Source organism: Passer domesticus, chromosome 1, assembly GCF_036417665.1.
Source record: "Passer domesticus isolate bPasDom1 chromosome 1, bPasDom1.hap1, whole genome shotgun sequence".
In the NCBI taxonomy this organism is placed as follows: domain Eukaryota; kingdom Metazoa; phylum Chordata; class Aves; order Passeriformes; family Passeridae; genus Passer; species Passer domesticus.
In genome coordinates, this window is record NC_087474.1 from 101452942 (window position 1) to 101466190 (window position 13249).

The window sequence follows — 13249 nt, forward strand, 5'->3', positions numbered from 1 at the left end:
AATGCGCATGAATAAAAACCCTAAAAAACCACAAAATTGGGACATTTAGTGATGACAAAAATGGTCTGGGAGGAATTGTGGTGCAGTGCCAAGGGACAAATGATGTCAAAACTCACCTCTCAGAGGCTGCAGGAACAGGGGGAAAATTCAAGGAGGAAGACACAACTTTGGGGGGAATATAGCTGTGACATGACATGGATCCTGAAAAAAAAAATAGCTTCATCAATGTCAAAGCCATTCGAAGTTGATTCCCAGAAGCAAACCATCTTCACAACTTTGTGAAAGGTTTAAAGCCAGTACGTTGATTACAGTGCTGGACACATGTGGCCTTTTTTCCCCAAAATGACATGAATACCTCTGGGAACTCCAGATCCTTTTTATCTCCCTCTCAAACAGATATGCGTGCAATTTCACAATACATACATACATATTCCTTCTTCTGATTTCACGTGACATTTACTGCTAATTCTTCTTTATCAGAAAGAATGCCTGCTTCATGATGCCCTGCCCTCCATAGAATCCTTTCTGTCTGCCCCCGTCCTCCCCCCGTATCTCTTTTCCTTCTGCTGAAGCAGTTTTTCCAAGCATAGGTTTTTGTGAGAACAGGCCGTCAGCCTAAACAGCTATGTTCGCAGGATATTCAAAGCTTAACTCAAAGATGTACATTTCACCTAAATCAAAATGGATTTCTATTCTGGAAAATTTCCACTCTGTCTCATTTCCCTCCTTCCCTAGAACATAAGTATATTCTTTTACTTAATGCAAATCCCTACAATAATAAGTGTCTCTTAATGCTTTACCATGTACATTTAATAAGGAGGTTAACAAAACTACAAATACAAACGTTAGAATAATTTCTACTAGACAAAATAACATAGTTGTTATGAATTTTTACAATAGCACAAACAGTTCTCAAGCACACAGAACCTTTACTAGTATATACAAGCACAGTTTTCTGATCAGTGACTGGATGAACCTCAAAGAGGCAAATACTTTGTTCAGTGTCTGGACACACATCTTGAACATTAATAGTGTTGTTTTCAAAAATGAGTCCTAGTTGTTCCCTAGTAATACAAGATTCTAAGTTTACTGTTTGCCACTTTTCATTCACCTTTCGTGCCCACACCCTATGTTCTTAAGGGTAGAGCACCGTTTTTTTATGATTTAATCCTAGTGCAACAATGGGGTGGATAACATAAAGAGTGGCATTACGTATGGTAAGCACAAAGGCAGTGGCCACATTAGAAGCAGGATCATAGGTGAAATTTACCATAGTCCACCAGGATTGAAACTTCCTTTCAAAATGAATTGCATTATCCCAGACAACCTTCTGAATTTCAGCTGGAAAATTGCCTTCACCCCCTTCCCATATGATCAAAGCTGCTGCTGCCGACATCCATAACTGTGCTTGTATACAACTGAAAGCTAAAAACACATTATCTTGAATTGTACTAAGCGCTTCTAGTATTAGCTTGTGGTGTTGGCCCCCAGTCTTTTCCCACTTTGGCAGTACTTTTGAAATCTGCCACTGGCCAGTTCCTAATGCAAATAGATATGACTGTAAAGGCTGCTTCAATTTTACTAGGCCACCTGCTGTAGCAGCCAGCTTATTCATCAGTATTTCTGAATCAATTCCATTTAAAACTCCTAATCCTGTCTTTAATATTCCAGTTAGATCTTTTCTTCTTCTGCTTCTGAAGTGTACTTGTCTTTGTAACTACATTGTCCAGCTCTCAAAGGATGTTCTTAGCTAAGAGGAGCAGGCTGGTTGGATTTTTGAGTTGTTAATTTGCATTAACAATTCAACATGTTTGAGAGACCATTCTGGATTGAACAACAGTTGTTGTTCATCCACATTCTTCCTGGTGTTTGTATACAGGAGAGCTTGAGACACTAATTGCATTTGATCTCTCATGAGCCATCCCATTGACCACTTGGCACATTACCTTGATTTCTTCTTCTCTGATCCCTTGAAGTGTCCACAGTTTCTGCACTCCTGCTCCTCATATACCTGATTCCCATGGATTGCCACACTGGATAAGTTTAAATCTTTTATCTCAGAAGGTTCTCCCATGGATCCAGCATACTGATTAAAAGCCTGGGACCAAGGCCATTCAGCATTGCTTTGGATAGAGGTACTCTCGAATTGTAAGACTCCAGTTATAATTATATACAAAACAATTCTGTAAATAAAATTACAAACTACCCCCAGCTGCAATATACTCATTTTGCCTGAGTAAGCTTTAGTCTCAGTTCATTGTTTCCTGGTGTTACTCTCCAAGGGGACTCTGGGGCCTTCTTCACTCAAGAGTGGTGGATCCAGGCATTCTGCTCCTTGATCTTGGTTGTGGTGAAGGTGGTGAGAAGCACCTGGAATGGTCCCTCCCACTGTGGTACCAAAGTCTTTTCTGTAAGAGACTTAACATATGCATAACCCTCAGGCTGTATGTTATATACTGGTCCATCTAGCTGCCTGCTCTGAGTTCCAGCCATGTGTTTCTCAATTTCTCCGAGCTGTTTCCTTAAAGCCACCATGTCGGTGGCCAATGTTACCTCCCCAATGTGGGTGGACATTCCCTTTTGTATTCCATATGGTCTTCCATGAAACATTTCAAAGGGACTCATCTTTTCTTTAGCCCGAGGTTTAGATAGAATTTGCAATAGTGCCAGTAGAAGAGCTTGGGACCAGGGCAGATTAACTTCCTGCTGCAGTACTACAATCTGCTGCTTAATCAAATAATTCATTTTCTCCACCTGGTTGCTCAGTTGGGGGCAGTATGGAGTGTGAAGTTCCCAATCTATGCCCAGGTGGCTACCAATCTGTTGCACTATTTTGGAAATGAAATGTGATCCTCTATCCAAGGATATTGTGGCTGGAACGCCAAAGTGTGGTATTATTTCATGTAACAATACCCTGGTCACCTCTCTAGCCTTGACAGTTCTGGTGGGGAACGTTTCTGGTCATCCTAAAAATGTATCTATCAGTACTAATACCGATATCCCCTTTCCTTGGGAGTTCTGGAAAGTCAATTTGCCACTGCTGTCCAGTGGCCCATGGCCCCACCCAATCTGACTGAGTTTCAGTCTGGGGGTATTCTTGGGGTTAGTCTGGAGGTAAGGACCTCACTGCCAGTTTACCTGAGTAACAGTGGCATATAAATTCCTAGCAATGATTCTTTCAATCAGGTATGTATTCTAGAAAGCCTGTGGAAACTACTACTTAAAAGTCAACACTCCATTTCAATGCACTCTATAACACCAGCAGCCTTGGTCATTCTGGGAAAGGAGCCACACTTTATAAAAGCTTTTAAGTAGTTAGGCCCCAGTGTGTTTTCTGGTGCTCTCCCCTTACTAGCGACCACACAAATGGGAAGAGATTACCAGCTTGCCTTCAATGGTAGCCCACCCTTCTTGGTTATATGTCCCTTTATGATCTTCAATTAGTTTTCTATCTTTCTTATTACATTCTGGCTTACCTTCAAGGGAAATCTGTCCATAATTACCTCACCTTTTGCTGCTTTCTTTGCCTCTCCATCCACCAGCTCATTTCCTTCCTCTAATTCTGAGCTCACTCTCTGGTGTGCCTTAATATGCATAGTTGCTACCTTTTCAGGCAGCTGAACTGCTTCCAGCAGCCAGATTATCTCTTCTTTCCTTGTGAGGTCAGCAGTCCCCTCTCTGTGTAGATGGCTTCATGTGCACGCATCCGAATGCATACCTCAAGTCTGTATAGATGTTTATTCTCTTTCCTTTTGTCATTTCCAAGGCATGGGTCAGTGCAATCATCTCGGCCTTCTGCGCAGAGGTGTCTGTTGGTAAGGGTCTGGATTCTATTACCTCTCTGCATGTAGTCACTGTGTGCCCAGCACGTTGCTTGACACTGGCAACATAGCTGCTCCCGTCAGTGAACTAAGTATCTGCATTGTCTAAAGGAGCATTCTTCAAGTCTGGGCGGCTGGAGTAAGTAGTTTCAAGGGTCTCCAGGCAACCATGGTGTACTGCTTCTCCTTGATTTCCACTGAGAAAAGAAGCTGGGTTGACAATATTTGTTACCACTATCTCTACGTCATCGTGTTCTACCATGATGGCCTGGTATTTCAGGAACCTCTGTGGTGAAAGCCAGCGCCCGCCCTTTACTTCCAGTACTGTGGACATTGTGTAGGACACTAGCACAGTCATTTTCTGTCCCAGGGTAAACTTGTGTGCCTCTTGTATATTCAGCACAACTGTTGCTACAGCTGTGAGGCAACCTGGCCATCCTTTGGCTGTTGCATATAGCCCTCTGGGATGGACCCAAGTCCTGAGCCAATATTCCCAGGGCAATACCCTGTCTTTCATGGGAAAATAGAAAAAATGGTTTACTTACATCTGGAAGTCTCAAAGCTGGAGCTGACATGAGGGCACTCTTTAGCTGGTGAAAGGCTCATGTGGCTTCCTTTGTCCACTGGAGATTTCTATTTGACACACAGTCCGTAATTATAAACCCACAGCCAGCACCACCCTGCCATGCTTAAGAAGGTTTGGAGTTCCTTTGCTGTCTGGAGTTTTGGGGTTTGGCATATGGTTTTTGCGAGCCTGCCCCAAAGTCTGTTGCCCAGCACTGACTTTGTATCCCAGGTAGATTACTTTCTGTTCCACTACTTGTACCCTTTTTTTTAACTTGTTGTCATCTTATTTGCAAAAGTTCTACGCCTTCTTCGTGATTTCTCATGGGCAGCTCCTCGCAGTACTGACTCCTTCCTCTCAGCACAGCTAACAAACTCTAATTTCCTTCTCAACCAGCCAACCCACTCTTCTTATAGCACTGTTCTTCTCATTGGTTACAGCTGTGGCCTGTTCTTAATCTTTGGCAGTTAGCACAGCTGCAACTCCTCAAGGGTGAGATTGGAAGAAAGTAAAGATTACCTTCTGCACTTTCTATCCCCCCACAATTCCCCCTTTTTCTTTTAATTACAGAGTTGCAGTATCTCTAGAAAGACATGTTCAAGTAAATTAACATTATAACACATTAATATATTTCACTTAGAACTAATAGCTACACAAACGTTCAGACAACATATTATAGTAAGACTATATATATTCTAAGTATTGGTTCAGTTTTGCAGTTTTTCTCAGTTTACAAAGTACTTCTCTTCAAAATCTTTTACACTCATGCTTAACAAACATTAATAGCTGTAATTAATATGTTTCACTAATCAATAAACACATTGTACTGAATAATAGAACTATTATTTTTCCACTTCTTATAGTTGCTTTAGTGAATTCTCTCATTCTTCTTTCAGTTTTGTTGCTTTTCCTCATGCAATTCTCTACCCAGATCACCATGGGATCACATTGCTTAATGTTTATCTTCTTTCCTGAATCACTATGGGATCATGTTGGTTGATACTTAAGACCTTTTTTCCCCCCAGTCACCACAGAGTCATATAGTTTAGTATTTTAGTCCTTTTTTTCCCCAAATCACCATGGGTACATACAGTTTAATATTTAAGTCCTTTTTCCTAAATCATGCCAGGGCCACCAATCGTTGTCTCCTTATTTGCAAAAGTTCCATACCTTCTTCACGATTTCTCATGGGCAGCTCCTCACAGTACTGACTCCTTCCCCACAGCACAGCCAACAAACTCTAATTTCCTTCTCAACCAGCCAGCCACTCTCTTATAGCACTCCTCTTCTCATTGGTTACAGCTGTGGCCTGTTCCCAATCTTTGGTAGTTAGTACAGCTGCAACTCCTCAGGGGTGTGATTACCTTCTGCACTATCTTTACTTTCTTCTATTCCATCCCCCCACAGATACTGTGTATCCTTAGAGTCCTAGGAAATTCAAAAGCCTTACCATCCAGGCCACACATGCTTCCCTCATCTGAGTGGCTACTAGAAGATCATCCATGTACTGCAATAGCCTTCCTTCTTCCTGTGGAGCTTCCCGGGACTCCAGATCTTTTGCAAGTTGCTTTCAAAGGCTCCAAAGCTAGCCGGGGTGGACCCCAACAGCCCAGCAGAAAACATGACATTTCAGGGGGCGTGATATGACCCATCAGATTTCCGAATGGGTAAAATGGGAGTATTGAAATCAGATTGGCATTCTTTCAATAACCCTAACTGCAGAAAATTTTCAGTTATTGGGCTGATTCCTTCCCTGTCTTCTTTTTTTAGGTGATACTGCTTAATTCTCACTGTTTGTATCCCTTTCTTAAGCTTAATTACTATGGGGGATGCATTTTTTGCCCTCCCTGGTACATCAGAGGCCCATAACCCGGGAAATACTTTATTAATATCTCTTCATCAATTTCCTCCTTAATTTCAATAGCTGTTAAGGTTAAACTTAATACGTCTATGTACTTTTGATCATTCACCTCCAGAGTAAGCTCTCAATTTTTGAACGTAATGGTTGCTTGTAACTGCTCCAATAAATCTCTTCCTAAAAGTGCCTTTGGCGAATTGGGCATATACAAGAACTTATGAACACCCCATTGTTTTCCCAATTTATACCTTAAAGGTTTGCAAAAGTATGCCTTTTCAGACTGGCCAGTTCCCTCCTGCACTACAACATAATCATTTTCCACAGGTACTAAAGTTTTATTTAAAACTGAATATGTGGCCCCTGAGTGACTTATTCAGACTTACCCAGCCGTCCTCTCTCTTCCCCCCGGGGGCGCCTCAATATATACTGTTTGTCCTCTGCACACCAGCAGGCAGGTCCTTGTCTGTCTCTGCAGGAGGCAAGCCGAGATGAGCGGAGCTCCTCCAGGAAAATCCCGAGGTGCGCCTCAGGAGGTCCATCTTCCCCTCTGCCCCTGTGAGGAGAGACAGTCCCCAGGCTGGCCTCGCCAAAATGATTTGTGGAAGAAAACAAACTCCACAACTTTGTGAAAGTTGTAAAGCCAGTATGTTTATTACAGCGCTGGACGCTGGATGCATGTGGGAATTGTTTCCCCAAAATGACATATGTACCTCTGGGAACTCCAGATCCTGTTTATCTCCCTCTCAAATAGATATGCATGCAATTTTACAATAGGTTCATAGATATTCATTCTACTGATTTTGGGTGACAATTGTTGCTAGTTCTTCTTTATCAGAAAGAATTCCTGGGTCATGTTCCCCTGTTCTCCATAGCATCCTTTCTGTCTGCCCCACACCTCCCCCCTTATCTCTTGTTCTTGGGCTGAAGCAGTTTCTCTGAGCATAGGTTTTTTGAGAACAGGCAGTCAGACTAAACAGCTATGTTTGCAAGCTACTCAAAACTTAACTCAAAGATGTACATTTCACCTAAATCAAAATGGATTTCTACTCTGGAAAATTTCCACTTTGTCCCACCTTTCTGAAAGGAAATGAAATTTCCTTTCGGGAAGGGAAACAAAATCTTGCAATTTCAATGGGCATCAATTGGGCAACCTTTGGTCCATGTCCCTGCACTTCACAGCATCCCATGCCTTTTGATGGCTTTGACTTTGGCGAAGATTTTTTTTTTATATTTTTCAGGATCCATGCCATGTCACAGCTATATTCCCCTCAAAGGTGTGTCTTCCTCCTTGATTTTTTCCCCTGCTCTTGCAGCATCTGTGAGGTTAGTTTTGGCATCTTTTGGCCCTTTGCACTGCACCTCATTTCCTCCCAGACCATTTTCTTGTAGATTGAGACTGAATGTCTCAATTTTCTGGTTTTATTGGGTTTTTTATAATTGCATTTCATTTGATCATATCTCCTTTCCATGGTGTTTGTAAGCCTTTCTTTTCTCTTTTGCAAGATTTCATTTCATGTGCACGGGGATCAGACAGAAGGTCATCGGAGAGGCAGGTATCTGAGCACTTTTGTCCAGTCAAGAAGCCACAAAAGGGCCAGAGAAATTGGTCTTGGGAGAGAGTTACCAAATCAATTTCATTCTGTCCTGTTTGACCAAAACTGAGAATTTAAATTAGCAGGTTTCTGGCTCACACAAAGGCTAGTTTGCTGAAGATTCCAAGGTGGGAGAATAGTGAAGAGATCATCCTTCAGCAGTTTTCTCATGTGTATGTATCCCTTTCAGCTGGAACAGGCACTTTACTAGAAGCAGAAAAATTATACAGGTTTTGTCTTAACGGCACACTTTGCCTATGTGACCCAGTGCCAGCATTCAAAGATCAGAGACCACCAGACCATAAACAGTGCTATAAAAATGAAAACTAGTATTTCAGTTGTAAAATCTTTTTTTTTTATTGTTACAAATATACATATGAATAAAATCCCTTCAACCTGTAATTTAAGTGGGTAGCCATGAAATTTGCATCCCTTCCCTCAAAAGCTGAAATGTTTTTACAGATGTCGAACTATGTTTCTCATAGAATTACACACTGAAATGAAGCTAATATGCAGACAGAACCAAGGAAGGCCTCCAGAAAACACCAATATTAATAAAATTTCAATTGCCCTCATTCCAGTCAGCTATATACATTAATATACGAATGTGGAAGCATACCATGGTTATACGTAATCCAAATCCTTATCTGTTGTGCTTTCTGACGGTACACAAATGTAAGCGTTGGAGCTTTATGTACAGTAGGAGAACAGGAAGAAAGAAGCTCCCTATTGGAGAATGTAAAAACCATACCCAAGCATTTAATATATATAATCTATACAAATTATTTTATTAGTGTGCTCTTTTAATATAATTACAATGTGCAATTGCATACCGCAAGAATATATTTATAGGTAAGTCACGTGCAGATCAGACACATTTACATTCAGCAGTACAACACATTACCTGCTGTACAGTGTATTAGTGTAAGACAGTGTCCAGTTAATTTGCTTTGCTTTCTAAATGCCCTAATGCAGGGCACTCCTTGTAGCTGCTTCAGAGAAATTCAAGTAGAATACATGAAAGAATAGTTGGCTTTAGGCAAAGGCATGTCAAGGAATGCCTTGCACTGTACACGCCAGAAATTAAGGACCGAATCAATGCCAGGTGTACTGTAAGTCATGACTGGAAGATCAGGTTTTCTGCATGGAAGTGTACCTGTGGTGAAAGAGCAGCTGACTAAAAGGGCTGTTGATTGCTGAACCCCGATTGTTATAAAAAGCTCTTGCGCTACAAAGCACTTGTACTGATTGCTAAATAAAAATAAAATCTTTATCTGCTTCTTCTCCAGAGTCACTGGACTTGCTTCCCTGATGACCATCTTTACTTAAGGACCTCTGCTTCAGTTCCTGGAACTCATGAGACTGCTGCCCAGGGCTTCTTTTTGCAGCTGCATAAAACAGAAACAGGACTTACTAATGCTTTCAGAAGAGAAAGTAAGAAGAAAAAATAACAATTAAAAAAGTCATCAATGCACATGGAGCTGCTCCTGATACCACTGAATTAAATTTGCAGTAGGAGTAGCATAGGTCCATTAATTCTTCATGCCAGAAAAAAGATGAGAAGACTTGCAAGTGAAACTTCAAACACACAGTGGCCCTTAAATGTGACCTTGCTGCAAGTCACCTCACTTCATTCCCACAAAATTAAATGTTGTCATTACAAGACCTTCTTTGCTCCACCATTTTGGGTAGGTCAGCTTTGGTTCATACTGATCCTTGTTCCTGACCACTTTTGTGAATACCTCTCTTGACAAGGCACCAGGGGCTGCTGTGGCCATGCAGCACCACTTCCCCTTCCCCATGTAGCACTCACTTGTAGCCTCATCATTGCAATGAACATCCTGCCCTGTCCCCAGCATGCAACTCCAGCCACAGCAGCAGCCTGCCACTGACCATCTCTTCAGTCATTTCTAAGTGTGGCAGGCTGTGTCATGGACGGCCAGGAATGTGGGAAGTATAGAGAGGGATCCCAAGGGAGCCAAATAGTTCTCCTGAGTCCAAAATACCTGTTTTCTCCTTTGTGCTAGCCAAAATATGTGAGGAAATAAGGGCCAGCAGCTACACACTTACTGCATTCTTATCCTGGCATTACAAGCTGGGAAACAGGAAGGGATTTTGAGAAAAAGTGTTTAAAGCCATTTCACAGAATTGGAGAGGATTATCCTGTAAAAAAAATATTCAGGCATTTCTACCTTCCAAAACACCACAGCTTTTCAAAGAAATAGGTGCCTGGAAATTTTTTGAGTCATCCTTGATACCAGTACCTCCTAATAATTACCTGGCCTTTGTCTGACCTTCACTGACTTCAAACAAAACCCAAAACACATCCTGCAGCAGCCATTTTAGTTTATGACCTGATAAATATAGGCAAGTAGTTTCCTTATAAATGACTGAAAGATGTATCAGGCATTTAAGTCCACATAATGCAAGTGGGCTTCTGCCAGAAGAGCTTACCCTCGCCTCGATGAAACCATACAACACAAGTGACCTGCATCAGTCTATGGCAGGATCTCAGCTTGCAAAAGTTTGCCAGAGAGGTATCTCAGAATGAACTAAAATACAATAATTTGATTATGATAGGAAGGGGAGATTCCCAGTTTGGATGGACTAAGTTTGATTCTATAATACAAAAAGGATACATTTTGGGCTGAGGAAGGGTTATGTGATGTCTTATAAACAGAAAAACTGTGGGTAAATGGAATTGCGTAAATTAAAACACTTAAGAAACACTTTAAACACTTTAGGAAAAAAAAAGTAATTTTGAACAACTTTTCAAACCAACCATTTAATAGGTAAAGAAACATATAAACATGTACCATTTGAGAACAGGACCTTTTATATTTTAACAGCACATAAAAAAAATGAACACTTTTATAGCCTACTGAATGAGCTCACTGTGAGTCAAAGCTGCTCCTTTGACTAACAGTGCTGGGCTTGGGTTCTTTAGGTGGTACTTTTCTTCGCTTTTGCAACTGAGAATCAAAGTAACAATAAATAATCTGATTTACCCAGTTCTCAAATGGTTTTGTGAGTGATGCACTGAAACTGGCACTAACAATATTCAAGCTGAAATGTTTTTTGAAACACTGAAGTGCATGATCATAGAAATGACAGGTGTGCAAGCACAGTAAACAGCAGCCAGCCTTCCTGCAGCGTGCTGCATTGAGCAGTCACAGACAGTAGTGAGTGCTCTTCTGCAGAGGGGCTGCATGTGCTAGGTGGGACTGGTGACTGGAGTTGACACAAAGGAAACATGCACAAAACGTTTTATCTGTGAATTTTTTCATGCCATGCAAATCTCACGAGGGCAGAAATATTATTAGAACCCCATCAGATTTTTATCTTTCTCATGATGACAGATGACAAACCCACACCCTTCTGTGGTTTCTTTGCTATTACCATTTCTTAGCAATTGTTAGTGCCAGTTATCAAGCACCACATTGATGAAAAATGAAAACTTCTAACCAGAAGCTGGCTGTGCCATCCTCTGCCCAAGCACATTAGCTTCCTCTTCTGCACTGGTAGAATACTGCCCCGGAGTGGTTCTCACGCTGCCAGATGGCTTGGCACAGTCAAGAGCTGCATCTCTTTTTTGACAATCTCCTGTTTGCTCTAGCAAGGAAAAGGATTTGTTTATACTCCTAAGCTGTTCTGTAGGCCCACATACAGAAGGTAAGATGAAAATTTTCACTTATCCAACCCATTTAATCAATTATTCAGAGAGCAATAATCAGTATGCCAGTTGCTTGTTTAAATGTAGTCCAGATATCTTGAGGTGTTGGTAACTGCAGCCCGATCTCACAGCCGCACAGTGCAAAGAGGTGTATTTTCAGATTGTCCCATGAAGTACAGTTAAAATCATCGACATAAAGCAATTTTACGATCAAGTATCATCTAATTTATAGCTTTATTTCATGGGAGATATAATTTTGTTACTAACTTGGACAGATTTGCAGTGATTTACCAGTTGCAGAAATAAATTCAACATGCTAGCCTGAAGAGAAGCAAGGACAGAGGAATGGCTAAGTGAGGAAGCAGGACAGTAATGAATAAAAAAGAAAACATGAAAAGGAATAAAAATAAAATAAACAGAATTTACTCTTTCCCAAACAACTTCATGCAAAGCCCAGCAGCTCCTTAAGGATCTGGCAAGTCTAAACTATTATTGATAAAATATGTACAGTGCCATGTAGAGCCGAATAGAAAATTCTGTGTTTGACTGGAGAGGCTTAAGGGAGCAAGGAGTAAGAAAGCACAGTGCCTGACTTCTGTTGCTTTTGGCAATCTGGATCACTTGAATGATGACAGTGGGCTCTGTAGGCAACACAACTTCTCAGTCTTCACAACACAGCATTATGTAGTTACCTCAACTCGTTTTTTTCCCATTTTATGCTGTGAAAATCTGCTGTCAGAGTGTGAAAGGGCACCCCTTTGTTTCACAGCTTAAGTGATGGGAATCACCTTAGATGTCTTTCTTGCGGAGAGACCCAGGAAGGAAACACACCTCACCCCCAGATTTCAAACATCATCACTTGTGCCAGCTAACACCATGCTGTTGAGCAACATTCCTGTGACTATTTCTTCACATACCCTATGCTATCAGAGGAAGCTTGAGCTCTTCTAAGAATCAGCTCAGGGCATGAAAACGCATCAGCAAAAGTACAAATCCAGTGCACACATGAAAATCAGGAAAGAGAAGAGAGCAGCCTACTGTTGGGTATAAAAGATAACAGGTACCAAACCTTGCCCTAGCACACAGAGACTCGTTGCCCAAAGACGGGGAGGCGAAGAACTCAGTCATGTGCAGAGACCAGCAGAGAGGAAAACAAAGAGAGCAGTGGGCTGGCTGCAAGGAACAAAGCTATGGCTGCTCCCCTGGAAACATTCTGAAGCACAGAGCTGCATTTCCATTATTGTGTGAAATTTCACATTGCTGGTCTGAACATCTTAGTTCAGACCAAACCACCCATAAATGTACACATGAATCCCTTAATTGTTCAGTTGTGTTATTAATACCCAGGGATTAATTGTTTATTTTATTTAATCAAAGATAGGTGGACAAGATGCTGAATAGGTGACCAGATACATTTTCCTTGCTTTTTGCACCTTCAAATGCATAACCCTCTTCCCTTCCAGGTGAAAACCAATCAGGAGACATTGACACATCCTAGATTTCACTAGAAGACAGCAGGTTACACAAATACTCTACCTTCTTGAGAAAATGATCTGACTGAGGGGCTGCTCTGACCATCCTTTTCTTTATCAGAAGGAACTTTCTTCAGCACTGGTGGAAGCAGGGCAACTTTTGGGGAACTGGGGCCAGAGGGAGACTCTGGAGCATCCTCTGTGGAGTACCACAAACAAAAGGGTGAGAAAGAAAAATTGTATCTACACTAAAGCTCACAGAAACAGT

At 41.4% G+C, this 13249-nt stretch overlaps 1 protein-coding gene and 1 long non-coding RNA gene across 7 annotated transcripts in view; both read right to left on the reverse strand.

Moving 5' to 3' along the window:
• Positions 1-496: 496 nt before the first annotated feature.
• On the reverse strand, positions 497-5646 carry LOC135289028 (uncharacterized). 2 transcript variants are annotated; one of them, XR_010351826.1, is made up of 4 exons: positions 5557-5646; positions 4367-4454; positions 3509-4031; positions 497-2418 (listed from the first exon to the last, which is right to left on the reverse strand). It is a non-coding gene; the product is annotated as an uncharacterized LOC135289028 (long non-coding RNA). The 2 variants fall into 2 exon arrangements; XR_010351824.1 differs by having other exon boundaries at positions 497-4031.
• A 2522-nt stretch (positions 5647-8168) lies between these two features.
• The window catches only part of CARMIL1 (capping protein regulator and myosin 1 linker 1), a 190001-nt gene continuing 184920 nt past the window's right edge, over positions 8169-13249 (reverse strand). For 3 of the 5 annotated variants that reach the window (XM_064431730.1, XM_064431731.1, XM_064431734.1), the window contains 3 exons: positions 13046-13180; positions 11302-11448; positions 8169-9224 (listed from right to left, as the gene is read on the reverse strand). In XM_064431730.1, the coding sequence (XP_064287800.1) occupies positions 9088-9224; positions 11302-11448; positions 13046-13180 (419 nt within the window). In that variant the 3' untranslated portion in view covers positions 8169-9087. The remainder of the gene's footprint in view (positions 9225-11301; positions 11449-13045; positions 13181-13249) is intronic. The other 2 variants (XM_064431736.1, XM_064431742.1) reach the window with 1 other exon arrangement.